Here is a 22,554-nt window from a genome sequence, read left to right as displayed (position 1 = left end):
AAAAAGTAAGCAAATGCTAGAGAACATTAACAGATTTCCAGTAATAATGATAACAAATGTTAAAAATGGAGCTTGAGATTTTTGTTTACGTTTCAGGTCAATAACTCTTATAATGTGAAATAGTAATGTAACCATATCAAGAGGAATATATTAAACACTCTCAAAAAGAGAGAGAGAAAGAGTGAGAGAGATTTTTTTTAAGAACACTTTGTTAATGGGTTTTGCGGAAAATACCGCTACATAAAAACTAGCTTTAGCATAAGACTGTTTCCTCTTGAGTCAAACAACATGAGAAGAGTTATGCTGGCGCATCTGTTAATAATGTACAACATACAAGAGATGGTTAACATGAAGATTGATGTTAAACGGCTTAATAGCCGTACATACATATCTTAAGAACCATAACAAAAGCTACTGTAGGCAATCTAACAAACAGGCCTTTAACATTCATATTCAAGAACAAAAACAACAGTCTCAAGTATTGTTATAGCCAGAGAAATACAAGAGTGATAGCATGAGAACACCAACAGCAACAGCATCATCAACAACAACTGAATACACGCGACCACACACACACACACCGACTCATATATATTTCTCTGCTGACACTGTTCTCTATTTCCCACTGTTGTATTGTCATCGGCTCTGTTATATGGGCTACGCATGTAATAACGACGAATACGAGTAGTGTTATCCTGTGAGTCGTGAAAATAGCACGCGTCTTGATTTATAAGCGGTAGATTTGTGTTTTGTCAATGGAGAATTTTTTCTCCGCACAAAAGCCAAGTGATAACAGTTAATGATTTGAGAAAATCCAAAGCCTTAATAAAGGAAATTATCAAAAGATTACATGGACACAATAAAATCGGAAATAATTGAAGAAAATACAAACAAATAAATGTTTAACAAAAAAATAAAAAATTAGGGCTTGTAAAAATTATCTACCTTGGCCTTAAAACATAAACGAGCTATTGTTAGCTGCAAGTAAAAAATGTTCTAAGCAATGAAAAATTTTAACATCATAGAAGAAAAAAAGTGAAAATCCTACTAAAAAAAAGGAATACATATAAAAGTGTCACAATAACAGCGAATTATTGCACAATATATTTACTTAGAGAGTTTCCCAGTTACCAGTGGTCCCATGTACTCAAGGCAACAGCCTTCTTCGGTCTTGTATCTTGTACTCTGTTGCTAAAGATTTTTCATCCAACAAAAATGTGCATGGTGTTGATAATTATGATGATGCAGCTGTTAGGGGATATGTTAGCTCCATAAATTAAAGCATACTCCTAGGAGAACATATGTGCCCATCCACATACACTTCACTATGTGGGTTTGAAGGTAATCAGTACAAGTGTGATTAAATGCAATTGCCTGCTGTGTTTGGTCACAGCTCTTAGGGCTATACAAACAAAAGTTCTAAAGAAACAAAGTGCAAAATAAACCATAATCCAAAAAAGAAAGAAAAGGAAAACAACAAGCAAGCTTCATAGTGAACTTTAGAAGGTGAAAGTATTGTGTCTCAGGTGTTTGAAATGTGTACGGGGAGGTAAAAACGTAAAAACGTGGGCAAAGTGGTCCTCTTGTAAATGAAACAAAATAAAGCTTCCATGTTAAGTGTGAACATAAAATTAAAATAAGAGCCCATAAATTTTGTGAAATTTAAGAGAAAAGCAAAAAAAAAAAAAATTAAACCTACTTTAAGGTAGAAAAAAAAAAAAATTACAGAAACAAAAAGTGAAATTAAAACCATGAAAATGTAAATAATGAAATAATCCAGTAATTGGAATTTTACAAATTATCAACAACAAAGTAAATAAGCAAATGAAAAATACATTTCTTTATGATAAATCACGTTCTTTGATCTTTAATCAAGAATCCAGTTTTCAAAATTTAATAAGCCTTATACTAACAACCTAAGAAGCAAAAGCTCTGGCCTTCTTGTTTACTTTTTTAATCAAATCTCCTTTTGCCTTGGCCCAAACCAAAGTTTGCTGCCTATCGACTACTGTCTATGTCTCGGTCATCTCAGTATAAAGTTTTCCTCTGTTTTTTGTTTTGTTGCTGTGTTTTCGTCAATAAAGAAATTATGCAAATATAGCCATTGGACATACTGAACATCCCCCCCGAAAGTACAAAGTACAAACGGCAGTGTAACAAGCTTGATATTCTGTCGTTCTAAGGAAAAGGGGGAACTAAACTCTACAACGCATAAGAAAAGTAAGTCAACAAACTTTTGTTTATTTTCCATCTCCGTTTGCCAGTAAAATAGATTAAAAACTTTATTTTAAATAAAAGAATGAAAGAAAATGCCATAGAATATTAAGGACATGTACTACGAAAAGAAAGAGGCCAAGGCGAATGCTTTATCTTTAGCGAAATGGAAGGGGGGGGGGGGGGTGTGAATTGTCTTAAAGTAACCAAAGTAAAGGAAGCCTTTAATGAAGCGGAAGGAAACACAAAAATTGAAAAAAAAATCATTAAAAAAAAACTGAAAACAAATATAATTTTTTTGAGCACAAGGATTTTTATCTTCAAAATACGAATGCCAGTTTTGCTTTTTTTATCATCACATATTGATAAAATTTTCAATAGAGGCGTTTTGACTTTAAAAGAGAAAATTTTGATGAACTGAGGTCAATTTGCCATAAAAAAATAGGGAACAAATATTCTATATAATTGAACTCGATTATGGTATTGTAGCTCGCTTATAAACTAAATAATTTCTGTCTGTCTTTCAAAACTTTACTTTTAAATGGAAACTTGTATTTGAAGTCGAGAAGTAGACATAGTCCATACGTAGTATATATTAAACTAAAAAAGGCCGATTAAATACGTATATAATTAAGTTTAAAGTTTTTATAGAAATAAAATTTTGACAACATTTTCTATAGAAATAAAATCTTAACAAAATTTTCTATTGAAATAAAATTTTGACAAAATTTTCTATAGAAATAAAATTTTGACAAAATTTTCTATACAAATAAAATTTTGACAAAATTTTCTATAGAAATAAAATTTTGACAAATTTTTCTATAGAAATAACATTTTGACAATGTTTTCTATAAAAATAATTTTGGGTAGATTATTTTTGGCTCGAGTGGCAACCATGATTATGAGCCGATATGGACCAATTTTTGTGTGATTGGGGATCGGCTATATATAACTATAGACCGATATGGAAAAATTATGGCATGGTTATAAGCGGCCTTATACTAACACTACGTTCTTGCGTGTTTGTTAGAGACCACATTCTAACACCATGTTCCAAATTTCAACCGGATCGGATGAATTTAGCTCCTCCAAGAGACTCCAGAGGACAAATCTGGAGATCGATTTATATGGGGGCTATATATAATTATGGACCAATATGGACCACTTTTGGCATGGTTGTTAGAGATAATATACTAGCACCACGTACCAAATTTCAATCGGATCGGATGACTTTTGCTCCTCTAAGAGGCTCTGGAGGTCAAATCTGGGGATCGGTTTATATGGGGGCTATATAAAATTATGGGCCGATGTGGACCAATTCTTGCATGGTCATTAGAGAACATATACCAACACCATGTACCAAATTTCAGCTGTATCGGATGAAATTTAGTTCTCTTAGAGGCTCCGCAAGCCAAATCGGGGGATAGGTTTATATGGGGGCTATATGTAATTATGGACCGATATGGACCAATTTTTGCATGGTTGTTAGAGACAGTATACTAACACCATGTACCAAATTTCAGCCGGATCGGATGAAATTTGCTTCTCTTAGAGGCTCCGCAAGCCAAATCTGGGGATCGGTTTATATGGGGGCTATACGTAAATGTGGACCGATATGAACCAATTGCGTGATTGTTAGAGACTATATACTAACACCATGTACCAAATTTCCGCCGGATCGGATGAAATTAGCTTCTCTTAGAGCAATCGCAAGTCAAATTTGGGGGTCCGTTTATATGGGGGCTATACGTAAAAGTGGACCGATATAGCCCATTTGCAATACCATCCGATCTACATCAATAACAACTACTTGTGCCAAGTTTCAAGTCGATAGCCTGTTTCCTTCGGAAGTTAGCGTGATTTCAACAGACGGACGGACGGACGGACATGCTCAGATCGACTCAGAATTTCAACATGACCCAGAATATATATACTTTATGCACTGAAAAAAATATTGTCGTGAGGTCAAAGATTTCATGTCTTTAAAATACGAATACAAATTTTGCTTAGCATAGAAGACGCATTTCTCTAAAATAAAGTTATTTTCCTTGTCCAAAAGTCGATAAACTTTTCAATGAAGTCGTATTGTCCTTACAATTAAGTGATTTGACTTAAAAATGGGTATCTTAACAAGAGAGAAAAAATTTATTGGCTAAGGTCAACTTGACTTTAATAATTCAGAAAAATTCTTTAAATTTAATGAAATTGTCTTTAAATTTGTTGTCTTTTTGCATCTTTACTACAAAGCAAAAAATCGTTCAAATAAAGGACATGTTTTTCAAAACTTTATTTTAAAGAAGTTTTTTACTTGAAACATAGTATAATTTCAACTGGAAGTCGAGTCCTAATTTGGAAAATAAAGTTGCCGTTAACTCGTTTTTAAAGGACTTTGATAGCATATGAAGAAAAAAAGCTGAGAAAGCGAAAAATTAAAATTTGCTTCCTAGAAGCAAGTACACAAAACCTAAATTTAAAAGAGAATTGTGTCTTAAAAGTATCCTTACTTGTATTCTCCGCTTCTTTGGCTCGGAATCAATACCAAATTTTTTAATGTAAAGACAAAATCTTTGGAACCGAGTATGCTTTTTTTTTCAGTGTGGGGTCTTAGAGCAATATTTCGATGTGTTACAAACGGAATGACAAAGTTAATATACCCCCATCCTATGGTGGAGGGTATAAAAATAAAACTGTACAAATGTATGTACAAATTCATATTTTATCTTTTTGTGTGTATGCTCATCAACACATAAATATCACTATAGTCATCAGCACACAAATTGCAAACTCGCCTATCAGACGAGCGACCCGCGATTGATGTCTTGAAAACACTAAAATATCTAGTGTGCGGTTGTAGTTTAGACGGGACCACATTTGCTTGGTGTCGTTGCAACACTTGCAAGGCTCCCATCGGACAATCGCCCTCATAGCTGCCTTACCACGAAGTATGAGCTTACAGTTAGCCAAGGGCATACCAAAAGATTATAAATCCCCTGGTAGTTCCTAGCCCTTCTAACTCATTCACTTCGCAGTTACTGTGACCAGACAACCATATTAGGAGAATATTTAACTGCTCAGCTATCTCGATGAGAGATTTGCTGCATTTTATTTTACTCTGAAAAAAATATTGTCATAAGATTTCATGTCTTTAAAATACGAATGCAAATTTTCCTTAGCATAGAAGACACATTTCTCTAATATAAAGTTTTTTTCCTTGTCCAAAAGTCGATAAACTATTCAATGAAGTCGTATTGTCCTTATAATTAAATGATTTGACTTAAAAATGGGTGTCATAACATGAAAGAAAAAAGTTTTGGGCTAAGGTCAAGTTGACTTTAATAATTCAGAAAAATTCTTTAAAATTAATGAAATTGTTTTTAAATTTGTTGCATTTTTGCATCTTGACTACATAGCAAAAATTCGTTCAAATATAGGCTATGTTTTTCAACACTTTATTTTAAAGACGTTTTTTACTTGAAACATAGCATGATTTCTACTTGAAGTCGAGTCTGAATTTGGAAAATAAAGTTGTCGTTAACTCGTTTTTAAAGGACTTTGATACCATATAAAGAAAAAAAGCTGAAAAAAACGAAAATTTAAAATTTGCTTCGTAGAAGCAATTACACAAAACCAAAATTTAAAAGAGAATTGTGTCTTAAAAGTGTCCTTACTTGTATTCTCCGCTTCTTTGGCTCGGAATCAATACCAAAATTTTTAGAGTAAAGACAAAATCTTTGGAACCGGGCATACTTTGTTTTCAGTGTAGTTTGAGTGCTGTGTCCAGTTTACGAGTATATCGCCCAAGATTTCGGAGTATAATATTTTGACGTCTTTGCAACACTTCATATTAGATTTTAATTGATATATCATCTATGAGACTTATCTACCACATTAACACATAAAAGGACAGTGTCGTGTCTTATATTTTAGTTTAGATAAATTCTATTCTTAAATCATTTAAAATTTTATACACAAAGACATAACGATCAAATTCCTGTTGGAGAGAATAATAGATTCCGCTGTTGTGTTGCCAAACTTGTAGCAAATGAAAATTAGCAAAATGTATTTGCTTAAATACCCTAGTAGTCATTAAGATTACTTTGGAGGCTACATTAAAATGGAGCAATTAGTCATGGTGTTCCCTATGTAAGATGCAAAACTTTGCATAGAAAATTAAAAAAAAAAAAACAGAAAAAATAAACCTAATTGGCACTTGAAGTCTTTGCTAGCTCCCTGGCTCCAGGAAAACGCAACTATAAATACCAGTTATTTAAGAAAAGCAAGAATATTCCGAAAAGCGTATAAAAAATTTAAAAATCTTTTTTGTAAAGGTTATGTAAAATGTCCATGTCCAAGGTCATAACATGAAAGTGTCACAAACGTTGTGATGAAAATACTTTATTTTCCTCATCTTCTATGGCTACCATTAAACAAAATAAAGAAATAAAGTATTTTGCATAACCAGAAACAAATACCACAAGCTCTTAGAAGTTTTAGCTCCTAACCGACAATGTCCCCCACACAAACAAGTCTCCGTGAAAGCACGTAAAAGAATGATAATGTCGGTGTGAAAGACGGCAAAACACAACACTGAGAAAGTTTATGGTTTGTTGTTTAAGTAGTAGCCTACTTTTAGGAGCGAAATATGCAATAAACACCACTAAATTGACAAACAACAACAACAACACAAACATAGCATAGTTTAGGTCCTGGGAATAGTCTATAAAGTAGAGCATTGTATTTGGTGAATTTTAAATAAAACATTTGAAATGGGGGTCTGTGTGGAAGATGGGCTAGATGACGTTGGACAGTTTCAAAGTCGTAAAAAAGAAAAACTAGAACTAGAAGTTTAGATTATTTTAAAAATTTCTTTTTTGGTTTTAAGGCTTACTAATGAAATGTTTAAGAGCCATAAACTCATAGTAAATTAAATTTGTTAGGATTTGTATAAGGGAGAGGAGATGTTTATATGAAGGCAATGAGCCAATGGTAATGTTTACTGATCTAGTAGAAATTCTAATGGAAAAGTTATAGTTTAGAAGTAAAAAATATATAAATTTTTGGATAGTTTCTTTAGCGATGTTCACAAGGTGTGGTATATAATAGTGATATAGTAGTTTTTACAAAAAAAAAAAAAAAAACAAACAAACAAAAAACAATGAATCTATCGGGAAGGAAAATTTAGGTTTATTTTAGAAAATTTTAACTAAAATGTATTATAAGCACAGAGGTCACGTCGATTTCATAAAAATTAGTAAATGTTTTTCGAGCAATTTGAGAAAATTTATGAGACATAATTATTTTTGTTTACTTCTTAAAGAAAATTTCATATTTTGAGGGAAAAATTAAGAAGTTAAAACTGCAAAAATATTTTTAGTACCACACGAAGTTCAAGATGGGCGCATTATTTGCAATAAATTTGTCGAAGACTCTAATTTCGTAGGTTGGTATCCTTCATTTATGTATAATTCAACTAACGTGTGCAAAAAAATTATTAAAGTTAAGGAAACTTCCTCCAAATATAATAATTTCTTGAAATAAAATATATTCAAATTGGTTCTAGTCAGGGACCGTAACGGTTATAAGTGCTATAAAAAAAGTTATTTTTTAATCGTTATTTTGTGACTAAAAAAATAAAAACTTGAATGAAACTGTTAAAAAGAGAGTTTTATTTATCCGTCATAAATAAAACTCTTTTTATGAGTTTTATTTTTTCCTTCAGAAAATGATACTCTTTTTTGGAGTTTTATTTTTTTCTTCAGAAAATAAAACTCTTTATAGGAGTTTTATTTTTTCCGTCTTAAATAAAACTCATTTTTGGAAGTAGGCCTTGCTATGTTCGCCAAATTTATTGTCACTAAGTATTTCATTTGATGGTTTGTCTGCCACACTGTATAATCTATAATCATGAATATGGGTCGCAATTATGATAATACTTCTCGTGATTTTTACGAAAAAGTCGATAATGCAAATGTATGCCGGCTGCGTAAAAGCGTTTTTAACGGTGACCATATTAGCAATTTAAAGCGGCATTTGATCAAGAAGCATAAACGAGACGGAAAAAATAAAACTCCTGAAAAGAGTTTTATTTTCCGAAGAAAAAAAATAAAACTCCAAAAAAGAGTATTATTTTCTGAAGAAAAAAATAAAACTCCAAAAAAGAGTATTATTTTCTGAAGGAAAAAATAAAACTCCTAAAAGAGTTTTATTTATGAACTTTTATTTTTACGTTGAAAAATAACCGTTAACTTTGGAGTTGGGAGCGTTTTTTTAATATCACCATAGATACTGAAAGAGCTTTCCGAGATGAATCTATTGGTATATGACAGTATAGGTCTCCGTTGACTCTAACATGAAGAGTTTTTGAGTTTAAATTTTCGGGATAGCAGTTATTTACGGTCCCTGGTTCTAGTGCCATATAAGCTTCAGTTTTTTATTTGAGTGTACCAATCCTGGATACTCACCTATACGATAGCATTACATGGCATTACTTAACACGCAAAATCTTATACCCTTTATTTATATAAAATAATAATTTTAATATTTTGGCTTGTTTGAATTTAGTATATTGCTAAAGACACCTTTTTAACTCAGATTTTTCCATCAAAATATAAAAAAAAAATATTATTTCTCATAAAATTTGGCATTTCCATCTCATCTAATGCAATAGTAAATTTAAAATTATTTAAATTTTCCAATATTATATTTCAAAGTGGGTTGACTGTTGAAATCGTTTAAATTTTTAATATAAAAAAAGTCCAAAATGTCTTGGGATTATCTTTAATATTTGACTCTAAACCCAACATGTATTGTCTATACAAAAACTTATTCAAAAAGTTGAACTCCTTTGAATATCTAACATAGAGAGATTTATGAAAACTATCATTCGTGGACCTAAATAATTTATGGTGCTTATTTCTCAGATTTTTCAGCTTTTTCAATCCACGCGTATACCACGGTAAATTATGTATCCGCGGCTTTAAAGGAGGAACATTCACACTACAAATATAAAAATATGTCCGTATGCTTAGCCTCACAGACCGATGAGACTAGAGAACCGCACGAAAGGTACTTGACATGTCTGGATTATTCCTTCCTTATCTGCCATCGGATTCTTTGGCAAATTCGTTTTTTTATCATATTTAGATATGGTTGTTTTCGATGTTCCGATTTTTCCTAATTACATTTTAATTCTAAAACTCCTAATTTCCGAAATTTTTCTATTAAATTTTATTTATTAAAGTTTCCCATTCAAATTGTAAAGAAGCTCTGGTCCAGCATTTATTTCAACCATCCTTATTGATTTTCAAGTTGTACTCGTTTTATTTGACTCAATGAAATTTTATAAAATAAATCTTAGAGTTTGTAATCAGAACCCCATAATTTTCATTTCGACTAATTCATTTTTAAATCTATTTTTTACAGTTTTCTTTAGGAAATAAAGGAAAATCGAAGTTTCGGTTTTTCGATTATTTTATTGTAAAGTCAACTTTCAACTTTTTGAATTATTGAAAATTCGACTTATGTCATAGACGTATTTTTGATGATGATAGATAGACCTGCAAGCGCGGTTGCAGTTGGTAGTATTTTATCAAAAATGGTAGATTTTTACTGTTTCGTAGATTAGTAGAATTGTTAATGTTTTGGTAAATTTTGCAAAATATTCCTCTTCAACTAAGAGGTACTTCAATTTTCTATGGAAATAAAATGTTGGCAAAATTCTCTATAGAAATAAAATTTTGACAAAATTCTCTGTAGAAGTGAACATTTTAACAACATTTTCTAAAGAAGTTAAACTTTGAAAACATTTTCTATAGAACTAAAATTTTGACAACGTCTTCTAAGGAAAAAAATTTACATATTTTTCTTTAGAAGTTAAATTTTGACAAAATTTTCTATAGAAGTAAAACTTTTGACAAAATTTTCTATAAATTCAATATCTTTAAAAATTTTAATTTTCAAGTTAGATCAAAATATCGCAATCCATTGTGAGTAAGATATCCCGTTTAGTAGAATTACTAACTTTCCCATTTTGGTGCAAGCTAAAATGTTTATAACATTTAAAATTCGACACATTTACAATAAAGTGATATTTATACACCCAAAAAATGTCGCTAATAGGAGAGAACAAAATTCTAAAATAAAATAATAAAACATTTCTTACGAAAAAATACTAACCAAATTTAATCAAAAACAGCAAAAAAAGCGTCGCCAAAAAAGTAATGAAAATGTTCTTTTAGGATCCGGAAGTGGTGCAAAATTGGCGCAGAAGCGATGAATTTAACATGGGCTTGTCATAGGACGGAAGTCCTCCATTTCAACAGCCGATGCACTGAATTTGCATCACTTCTTTAGGTGTGATTCGAATTCAATGTTTTGGATGTAAATTAAAAAATTCAGTGATATTTTGTCAAATAAATAATTTTTATAATTTTTTTTTTTATAATTTTTAATGAATTCTAACGCTTGTGTGAAAGGTTTGGCCTCAAATATTTTCAAAAATTCACAATATTTTCAGATTGGATTTTGCATTTTTTCCAACAAAACTTAAATAATTTGTACCATTTTATGCATTCTTAAACTGTTTTTAAACAATTTGAAACAAAAAGTATGAAAAATGCATGTTATAAAAAATTGAATGAAAAGAACTTCCTGTGTAGTTAAAATAAAGAACATCATTGAGAGTGCATTTTCTGTAAGTGCTTTTAAAGTTGTGCCTTTGGAAGAACTTCCAATTTTTTTTGCTGGGCAATAAAGGGATATTTATACACCCAAAAAATGTCGTTAATAGGAGAGAACAAAATTCTAAAATAAAACAAGTATATACGGCCGTAAGTTCGGCCAGGCCAAATCTTATGTACCCTCCGCCATGGATTGCGTAGAAACTTCTACGAAAGACTGTCATTCACAAATTTCAACTCACTCGGATGAAATTTGCTCCTCCAAGAGGCTCCAAAACCAAACCTCGGGATCGGTTTATATGGGGGCTATAAATGATTATGGAGTGATATGGACCCACTTTTGGCATGGTTGTTAAGTATCATATACTACCACCACGTACCAAATTTCTACCAGATCGGATGAATTTTGCTTCTCCAAAAGGCACCAGAGGTCAAATCTGGCGATCGGTTTATATGGGAGCTATATATAATTATGGACCAATATCGACCAATTTTTGCATGGGTGTTTGAGACCATATACTAACATCACGTACCAAAATTTCAACCGAATGGGAAGAATTTTGCTCTTCCAAGTTGCTCCGGAGGTCAAATCTGAAGATCGGTTTATATGGGGCCTATATATAATTACCCAACAAAAAAATTTGGAAGTCCTTCCAAAGGCATAATTTTAAAAGCACTTCCAGAAGATGCACTTCCAATGATGTTCTTTATTTTATCTACCCAGGAAGTTCTTTTAATTCAATTTTTTATAACTTGGTTTTTTTCATACTTGGTAATGGGTAATTTTAACTTTTTTTGTTTCAAATAGGTTAAAAACAGAGTAAGAATTCATACAATGGTATAAATCATTTAAATTTTGTCGAAAAAAATGCTAAATCCAAGCTGAAGAAATTGTGAATTTTTGAAAATATTTGAGGTCAAACGTTTCCGACAAGCGTTAGAATCCATTAAAAATTATAAAAAAATATAAAAATTATTTATTTGACAAAGTATCACAGAATTTTTTAATTTACATCCAAAACATTGAATTCGGATCACACCTAAAGAAGTGAAGAAAATTCAGTGCAACGGCTTTTGAAATGGAGGACTTCCGTCCTATGACAAGCCAATGTTAAATTCATCGCTTCTGCGTCAATTTTGCACCACTTCCTGATCCAAAAAGAACATTTTCATTACTTTTTTGGCGACGCTTTTTTTGCTGGGTATGGACCGATATGGACCAATTTTTGCATGGTCATTAGAGACCATATACTAACATCATGTACCAAATTTCAGCCGGATCGGATGAAATTTGTTTCTCTCAGAGGCTCTGAAAGCCAAATCGGGGGATCGGTTTATATGGGGGCTATATATAATTATAAACCGATGTGGACCAATTTTTGCGTGGTTGTTAAAGACCATATACTAACACCATGTACCAAATTTCAGCCGGATCGGATGAAATTTGCTTCTCTTAGAGGACTCGCAAGCCAAATTTGGGGGTCCGTTTATATGAGGGCTATACGTAAAAGTGAACCGATATGGCCCATTTGCAATACCATCCGACCTACATCAATAACAACTACTTGTGCCAAGTTTCAAGTCGATAGCTTATTTCGTTCGGAAGTTAGCATGATTTCAACAGACGGACGGACGTACATGCTCAGATCGACTCAGAATTTCACCCAGAATATATATACTTTATGGGGTCTTAGATCAATATTTCGATGTGTTACAAACAGAATGACAAAGTTAATATACCCCCATCCTATGGTGGAGGGTATAATAATAAAACATTTCTTACGAAAAAATATTAACCACAAAAATTTAATCGAAAACTTCAAAATAAGATATTATAAATTGGGTACAATTTTGGTAAATTTTTTTCCTAATTCTAAAATTTATAAAAAAGTTAAAAATATCTTGATTGTTTAAGTATTCAATATTATTATCCTTTTGATACTCTTCGCGATATGTTTATCTGGGCCACATGAAAGTACTTCAAAAACATATATGATAAACACACTTAAGCAAACTTGACTGTTATTTCGATGTTTTCAATAGGTCAAGTAAATTTAAGTGTATTTTGTAAAGTACTCAGTCACAAAGACTACAGGTTAAATATAAACAAAGAATATTTGGGGATGGCATGTTGTTCAAGTTTATTTGTTTCAAAGAAAAGCTAAAAATGTTTTTGTTTTCTAGGAAAATCAAGCAGCGCCCGCCTTGAATACAAAAATATTTATTTTATAAAATAAAAAGTAAATGTTTCCTAAGAAAAGGTTAAGTCTAGGATACTTAAGAGTTACTTTATCTTCTCGGTATATTGCTATTTATTTATTCAGATGGAGAAATGTGAAAAGACTAAAAAAAAAACCAAAAAACGAGAACCATATTAAAATTTGTTTACTGATTTCTGTTTCTTTTCTCTTGTACTTTCAGCAATGTGTGTGTGCGTAACAATGCGGAAATTTAATTTATAAAATATTCAACAATGTCATTGAGCACTTGGACCATCGTCAAGAGTGATACAGGGGCAAGGTCGTCATAGCAACTGTAAAAACAAACAAAAAGTCTTCAAATCCAAATCAACATAGGACCCTTTAATATTTCGGGTTCATTTTAAAAGTTTGTTCTAAAAGTCAGCTAACAGCAACTAACATAGCACCGAAAAGAGGGGTATAACAAATGCTAAAGCATACTTTTAGGAACATTAAGTCAATACATGTGTGCGAGTGTTAACAAGTGATGAAGAAAAGCCTTCTAAACGTGTACATGTGCCAGACTGTATATGTGTGTGGGAGTGTGTTGGTTCAATTACACCCATGAGAATTTTTATAGAACAGCTAAACACAAAGGGCACAATACCAGCTACAAAATTACATTGCCTTTCTATGTCTCACTCTCTCCCTCTCACACACACACACAGAGATCAACACCACAATGTAACCGTGAGCATTTGGCAGTGATATGCTCAAAATGAAATGGAACATTAGAAACCAAGGTGGCCGGTACTAATTTAACAAAAACAAAAAGAAAACAAAATAGAGAAAAAGAAAAACAAGTGAAAAATACGTTAGTTACCACTTTCTTTTCAGTCGTGTTCGCTGCTCCCAAAAACCCTGTTTGCGACCTTGTCTACCAGGCCATTTGGCCTTATTAAGGAAGATTTCATCTAGTCAAAGCAATAGGATGGAATTATCCGAATTCACCTTAAATAAAGTCAAAAGAAATTGAATTATTTTTTATAAAACAAAATCCGAGAGAAAAAAATAAATTAAATTGAATATAACGTTAGAAACGACAAGTCACCCCATATCGGAAGATATACGAAGTGACATCCCCCTTTATTCGAAACAGTGTAGTCTCCGTATCATGATATGTGCAGTGAATACACAAATACCGAAAAGTTTGTGGCATTATTTAAATAAGCCAAGTAATGTCTTGAATTCTAATTTGTAAAAGAAAGTGTTTAGTGTTTAGCAAAAAAAAAAAAAAAAACACAAACCAACCAGTAGACAAAACGACACCAGCATATTTCTCAACTTCTCCCCCTAAAAATATTTTTTTTTTTTTTTCTAAAATCAACCACCCCAGCAATATGGAATTTCAAGAATACAACGAGGAAAATCAACAGGAGCAGGGGCATGCAGACGACCATTATAACCATCAGCCGGAAATACCCGATTGCCAGAGTTCTCATTTACCCCCTGCGTCCTCATTTACTTCCACTTATCATCATCATAAGACGCGGAGACATTATTTTCCACGCTGTGGATTAATTTTGTTAATTTTCCTGACTGTGATTAAAGGTAAGTGTTGACAAGCAAAAAGAAATGGGTTGGGCATCTCAAGATCACAGTGGCAAATATTAATAAGATTATTTTTTTTTTGTATATTTATTCAAAATTGGGTAATATGTTTTATATTTTAAAAAATAAGGAAGACAATATATCATGGTAGGTAATAAAATACTCCACAGACATTTGCTAGGCTTAAGAATACGATTGAAAAATTACTGAAAAAAAAGATTTATTTTAAAGGCGGTTCTTACTTGAAGCTGCACAGAAAACACTTTCCGTATTTAAACTAACGCTAAATTTAACTTATTTTTTTTTTTGAAAAAAAAATATTTGCTACTAGTTAAATTTTATTATTTTTTTTTTCGAAATTTCCTACAGCTTAATGAAATCTTATTTTTTTTAAGTATGTGTCAAAAATGTTATGAACTAAACGTGGGTATAAACAAACGTTGACATTTCGCAAATCAGTCCGAGTTCCCAACTATCAATTATGCCGTGTTACAAGTAACACGGTTTAACGCAGCTTTACAAAAAATTCAAATTTTCTGAATTTTACTGTACATAGCAAGGAGAAATAAAATAATAAAAATGTTAAAAAACTATTTGAAAAGTCTACCGATCCATTTCTCTGCAGACTTAGAATTTGCGATAAAATATTGAAATTTGTTATAAAATTTTCAGAAAATCTTTACTTACGAAAAATGTAAGAAACATTTTTTTTTTGTAATTTATCCCAATTTTTTTTAAATAAAATTCGAAATACTTGAATAGCATCATATCAGAAGAACTACTGGGAAATCAATGCAGCGGATACTTAAAAAGATTACTTCTGACCTGTGACAAGTCCATGTAAAATGCATTGCTTCTGAGCCAATTTTACAGGACTTCCGGATCCAAAAAACATTTTCATTCTATTTTTAGCTACACGTTTTCTGTCCTACAAGACAATATAAACAATGTGGTTTGTAGGACCAAACTGTCTCTTTGGCCACATTTTCCATAACTATATAATTTATTAGAAAATAAACATTATTAATATTTATTTTTTTTTTATTAGACAATAAAAATTTTTAAACATACATGTCCTAAACATGACATTTAAAGCTTTTATATGAAAAACTACTCTGTGAAAACTGTTGAATTTTTTTCATTAGTCACTAAATTAAGGAACACCAAAAATGGTATTCTAGAGATGGACTTAATTAAGAACATTTCCATTGCTTTTTTGGCTGCGCTTATTTTTTGCTGGGTATTTAAACTCCATGGATTCCCCGTCCTTCTGCCATTCCATGAACAACTAACATATCTTCAAATTCAATTTACTTTATTTTCCACTCAGATGTCTGTTGATTTTTTTTTTTTGCTTTATAGCCATTTTAGCTGTCCTAAATTTCCCAGGCTCTCCATCTCATTGTATGGGAAATGTTATAGTGCCATTTACATTTAAGCTTGCCATTCCAGGTGCTTCACTCAATTTTTTTTTGTTTGGTCCGTTACCTCATGTTAATGCCATGACACAAAGGCCATAAAAGGTCTCCAGATATTTGATTACCGAAATGTATTCCATATCACAATCACTCCTTAGTGCAAATGTGATAAGGTTTGGGTAAATATTGCTGTTGACGGCGAATTCTTGGATGAGGACGGGGTGAGAAAAGCAAAGTGGATGATATTTATTTAAATTCACCTTAAATTTGTTGTCCACCAAATTTCATCTGTTTGGACATGCCAACAAATTATCCCTCTTCCTCTTCAAATTTCGGTTACTTGGAACAAATAAGTTTGGGGCAAATGTTTTCAATTCATTTCGTGGCCATTTTTTTTTCTTGCTTGTATAATTCAATGTTGTTCTATGCTTTTCTATGGCATCCGTTGTTGTTGTTGTGTTTGTATTGGTATTTGTATTTGTCAAACGGAACGTTGGAGACAGTATAATAGGGCCAAGATAGGCACAATATTTTTGTCGTTTATTTGCTAATGAAAACATTTGCATACATTTACACTGAGGGAAACTATTTTTTGAAAAATTTAGATCTGTAAAATAGGTCTTATAAAAAAATTACAAATCCCATTAAAACATTGAAATCTAACTTTGATCGTAAACCCACATGGGGAATCCCCCATGTTCCGATATTCGAAATCGCAAAAGTTTCCTTTGGCCATAATTTCCTAACCCTGTATTTTATGAACTTAAATCGTGGTAAAGTAGTTCTCTTTAATGAGAAGTGCAAATTACATTTGGATTGGAGTCTGGGATTATCTCTATTTTTCCGTTATAAGAAAAAGAAATTCTTGCAATTTGCGCTTACGAATATCGGAAAATATACAATTGTTATACGAGCTTATTGGATAAGTAGATGAACGGAATTGATACTATTAAGTTACTAAAAAAGGAAATGCCAGATACTAATCTACACAAGTCTGTATATATAGACTTTAGTCACAAACTAAAGTAAATTCCTATAGTATAGATCTGGAAAATCGACCGACAATCTCTACCCGGATTGTCGGTCTACATTTTCTCAAATTGAAGCATTTTCGTCACCACTGTATTTTTTAATATTTTCGTAATTATGAATAAGGGAAAAAAGTAAACTTTTTTACTGCAAGAATGAACTAGGCGTACGAAAATTGAGCTAAATTATACTTTATATTTTGAGCAGTGAAATAATTTAGAGAAGTTTTGAAATACTCAGAAATGTAGCCTGCATCACTGAGAGGGGATAAACCACCACTCAAAATTTTTTGGTGTTGGTTTGAAACTGAAATTGAATTCTTGCCATTTTTATGCCACGTTGGCTTGGTAATCATTGCATTACAGTAGCTTTAATTTGATTTGATTTTTAGCATACCCACCTTAACTACAAAGGGTCTTGGGTTCAATTACAGTTTCGATAAAAAACCCACAATTTTTCAGAGCTGGATTATCGACTCATAGTAATGCTGGTGGCATTTCCGAGCGTTTCATAGATTCTCTAAGTGGTTTCTTTGAAATGTCAAACGTCGTTCGAACTAAAACTAGAGACGGGCACCAGTCACAATGGCCTCGAAAAATAGGCAGCTACCATTACTTACCCATCCTTGGTTTGAGTTTAAATATGGCTACTTGAAACATTTGTCCTTTATCATCCATGAGCATATCCATCATTTATTTGTCATTTGACAAAATAAGGGCAATTTATACGACGGACGAACATTATTGATTTTGGAAAAAAGTCAGATCAAATCTATATAGTTCCCTTATATATTTCCCTCCAAATTTTCATAAATAAAATTATTTACACCCAAAGAAAAAGTAATTTACTGATGAATAAAATTTTGAACAAACGAAATTCTCTTTTATTGTAAATTACTTCCCAGCAAAAAATGTGGATGTTCTTCCAATGGCACATCTTTAAAAGCACTTCCAGAAGATGTACTCCCAATGATGTTCTTTATTTTAAGTACCCAGGAAGTTTTTTTTCGCTATTTTTATACCCACCACCATAGAATGGTGACGGGGGTATAATAAGTTTGTCATTCCGTTTGTAACACATCGAAATATCGATTTCCGACTATATAAAGTATATATATTCTTGATCAGGGAGAAATTCTAAGACGATATAACGATGTCCGTCTGTCCGTCTGTCTGTCTGTCTGTTGTAATCACGCTACAGTCTTCAATAATGAAGCAATCGTGCTGAAATTTTGCACAAACTCGTCTTTTGTCTGCAGGCAGGTCAAGTTTGAAGATGGGCTATATCGGTCCACGTTTTGATATAGTCCCCATATAAACCGACCTCCCGATTTGGGGTCTTGGGCTTATAGAAATCGTAGTTTTTATCCAATTTGCCTGAAATTTGAAATCTAGAGGTATTTTATGACCATAAAGAGGTGTGCCAAAAATGGTGAGTATCGGTCCATGTTTTGGTATAGCCCCCATTCAGACCGATCTCTCGATTTTACTTCTTGGGCTTATAGAAACCGCAGTTTTTATTCAATTTACCTGAAATTGGAAATCTAGAGGTATTGTAGGACCACAAATACGTGTGCCAAAAATTGTGAGTATCGGTCCATGTTTTGGTATGGTCCCCATATAAAACGTCCTCCCGATTTGGGGTCTTGGGCTTATAGAAACCGTAGTTTTTATCCAATTTGTCTGAAATTGGAAATCTAGAGGTATTTTATGACCATAAAGATGTGTGCAGAAAATGTTGAGTATCGGTCCATATTTTGGTATAGCCCCCATATAGACCGATTTCCCGATTTTGCTTCTTGGGCTTCTAGAATCCGAAGTTTTTATCCTATTTGCCTGAAATTGGAAATCTAGAGGTATTTTCGGGTCATAAAGAGGTGTGCCGAAACCGGTGAGTATCGGTCCATATTTTAGTATAGCCCCCATAAGAACGATCTCTCGATTTAACTCTTTGGGTTTCTAGAAACCGTAGTTTTTATCTGATTTGCCTGAAATTGTAAATATTCTGGTATTTTGGGCTCACAAAAACGTGTATCGGATTAAGTTTTTATCGGTCCATTTGGCAATGCCTCCATATAGACCGACTTCATTCTTGAGGGTGTAGAAGGCGCACTGATCATGAAAATTGCTTGAAACTCAATGTAAAATTTCCAGATTTTACTTCTGCAGATTTAAGATTTCAAATCAAGACGTTATTTTATAAATAAATGGTTCTTATAAATCCAGAATCTGATATAGTCCTCATAGGTGAAATCTTTAAATTTATCTTCGGGAAGTGTCCTCAAGTCCTCAAGGGTTTCAAAGGAAACCCTAATATTTGGTTCATGGTGGTGGGTATTTAAGATTCGGCCCGGCCGAACTAAATGCTGTATATACTTGTTTTATTTCATATTTTTAATGGGTAATTTTAACTTTTTTTGTTTCAAATAGGTTAAAAAAATAGAGTAAGAATTCATAAAATGGTACAAAATATTTAAATTTTGTCGAAAAAAATTCTAAATCCGGTCTGAAAAATTGTGAATTTTTAAAAATATTTAAGGTCAAACTTTTCAGACAAGCGTTAGAATCCATTAAAAATTATAAAAAAAATTATAAAAATTATTTATTTGACAAAATATCACAGGATTTTTTAATTGACATCCAAAACATTGAAACCGGGTCACACCTACACACAAAAAAATATTTTTCTGATTCAACCACAAAATTAATTGATCCAATTAATTTTTTAATTGAAATGTCTTCAATCACAGAAATGATAGCATCAATTAAAAAATTAATTGACAGTCAATTAAAAATTAATTGATCCAATTAAAAAATTAATTGATACTATTAGTTTGTGTGATTGATTTTTATTTCAATTAAAAAATTGTTGTATCATTTAAATTTTTAATTGAATATTTTTTAAAATTCAATTAAGATTTTGATTGGAAAAATGTTCGTGAAATTTTTTTCTGTTTAAAGAAGTGATGTTAATTCAGTGCAACGGCTGTTGAAATAGAGGACTTCCATCCTATGACTAGCCCATGTCAAATTCATCGCTTCTGCGTCAATTTTGCACCACTTCCGGATCCAAAAAGAACATTTTCATTACTTTTTTGGCGACGCTTTTTTTTGCTGGGTTGTGCTAAGAGAAACTTTTTCTGAGTTTAAGAAACAAGCAATTTACGCAAGCTTTTTTAAATTAAAATATAAAATAAAAAATATTGAGATATGGAATCTTTGGACTAAAGATAAAAAAGCTTCAAGTAGTGGCTTAGTTTAATTTTTGAAACTTAATTTTTATACCCTTCACCTACTGTGGTACAGGGTATAATAAGTTTGTGCATTTGTACGTAACGCCAAGAAGGAAAAGTCTGAGACCCATCTTTTAGTATACCGATCGTCTTAGAATTAAATTCTGAGTCGATTTAGCGATGCCCGTCTGTCTGTCTGTCTGTCTGTTGATGTATTTTTGTGTGCAAAGTACAGCTCGCAGTTTTAGTCCGATTGTCCTAAAATTTGGTATAGGGTCCCGTTTCGGCTCAAAGACGATCCCTATTGATTTTGGAAAAAATCGGTTCAGATTTAGATATAGCTGCCATATATATTTTTCACCGATCTGGTCATAATTGGCGTGTATATCAACCGATCTTCCTCAAATTCCATACATCCGAATATTTTATGAGTCTCGACAAACTTGAAAAATATCAGCCAAATCGGTTCAGATTTAGATATAGCTCCCATATATAGCTTTCGCCCGATTTACACTCATTTGCCCACAGAGGCCAAATTTTTGCTCCGATTTAGTTGAAACTTTGCACAGGGAGTAGAATTAGCATTATAGCTATGCGTGTCAAATTTGGTGGAAATCGGTTCAGATTTAGATATAGCTCCCATATATAGCTTTAGCCCGATTTACATTCATATGACCACAGAGGCCAATCTTTTACTCCGATTTAATTGAAATTTTGCACAGGGAGTAGAATTAGCATTGTAGCTATGCGTGCCAAATTTGGTTGAAATCGGTTCAGATTTAGATATAGCTCCCATATATAGCTTTCGCCCGATTTACACTCCTTTGTCCACAGAGGCCAATTTTTTGCTCCGATTTAGTTGAAATTTTGCACAGGGAGTAGAATTAGCATTATAGCTATGCGTATCAAATTTGGTGGAAATCGGCTCAGATTTAGATATAGCTCCCATATATAGCTTTAGCCCGATTTACACTCATATGACCACAGAGGCTAATTTTTTGCTCCGATTTAGTTGAAATTTTGCACAGGGAGTAGAATTAGCATTGTTGCTATGCGTGCCATATCAGGTTGAAATCGGTTCAGATTTAGATATAGCTCCCATATATATGTTTTTCTGATTTCGACAAAAATGGTCAAAATACCAACATTTTCCTTGTAAAATCGCCATTGCTTAGTCGAAAAGTTGTAAAAATTACTCTAATCTTCCTAAACTTCTAATACATATATATCAGGCGATAAATCATAAATAAACTTTTGCAAAGTTTCCTTAAAATTGCTTCAGATTTAAATGTTTCCCATATTTTTTTACTAACATTGTGTTCCTCCCTAGTGCGGACTTAAATTTTGAGTCTATAGATTTCGTAGAAGTCTATCAAATTCTGTCCAGATCGAGTGATATTTAAATGTATGTATTTGGGACAAACCTTTATATATAGCCACCAAAACATTTGACGGATGTGATATGGAATCGAAAATTTAGATCTACAAAGTGGTGCAGGGTATAATATAGTCGGCCCCGCCGACTTTAGACTTTCCTTACTTGTTTTAATTTTGAAAAGTTTGCAGATTTGGTTGCAAATTTTTTTGAAATTTAAGAACACAAAAATTCTGCTGAAGTATTTGTTATAAGTTTGATCCTAATTTAAATTTTGAAGAGCCCGGCGGAAAATCTAGTTAGCCCCATAAAATGTCTTTTTGTTAAAGAAACAGCTTCTTTGGCTCCAAGTATACTTTTTGAATGTAGTTCTCACTCGATTTGCATTATCCGTATCCGTACTTAGTAGTATACACTGAAAAAACAGTGAACCCTCCAGGAAAGAAAATTTTAGTTAGTTTTAGAAAAAAAAGTAGATTAATTTTAGAAAATTTTTACTAAACTGAGTAAATAATTTTCGACAAATTCAAGAAAATTTATTAGACATAATTAATTTTTTTTTCACTTGTTAAAGAAAATTTCGAAGTTTGAAGGAAAAGGTTAGAGTTGAAAATTGCAAAAATGTCTTAGTACCATGCGAAGTTCATGATGGGCTCATTGTTTACAAATTTTAAGAAATTCTGAACTATTTTGTGGCAGACGCGAATTTAGTTAATCTGTATGCTTCATTTGTGTACAATTGTTTCCTCTGTTTTAGTTATTTTAAATAATTAACGTACGCAAAAAAATATTAAACTTTCTTAAAACGTAATAATTC

At 32.1% G+C, this 22,554-nt stretch overlaps 1 protein-coding gene and 1 long non-coding RNA gene across 2 annotated transcripts in view; both read left to right on the top strand.

Annotated features, from left to right (window-relative positions):
* Positions 1–713: 713 nt before the first annotated feature.
* Positions 714–14,378, top strand: LOC142240442 (uncharacterized). Its single transcript, XR_012723277.1, has 2 exons — positions 714–2,220; positions 13,314–14,378. It is a non-coding gene; the product is annotated as an uncharacterized LOC142240442 (long non-coding RNA).
* Positions 14,379–14,402: 24 nt separating this feature from the next.
* The window catches only part of dpr1 (defective proboscis extension response 1), a 707,346-nt gene continuing 699,194 nt past the window's right edge, over positions 14,403–22,554 (top strand). Inside the window, exon 1 of the mRNA XM_075312145.1 lies at positions 14,403–14,683. Within this exon, the coding sequence (XP_075168260.1) occupies positions 14,473–14,683 (211 nt within the window). The 5' untranslated portion in view covers positions 14,403–14,472. The remainder of the gene's footprint in view (positions 14,684–22,554) is intronic.

This window comes from Haematobia irritans, chromosome 5, assembly GCF_050003625.1.
Source record: "Haematobia irritans isolate KBUSLIRL chromosome 5, ASM5000362v1, whole genome shotgun sequence".
Taxonomy (NCBI): domain Eukaryota; kingdom Metazoa; phylum Arthropoda; class Insecta; order Diptera; family Muscidae; genus Haematobia; species Haematobia irritans.
The sequence above is the reverse complement of the archived record's forward strand: the minus strand, read 5'-3'. Positions and strand labels throughout refer to the sequence as shown.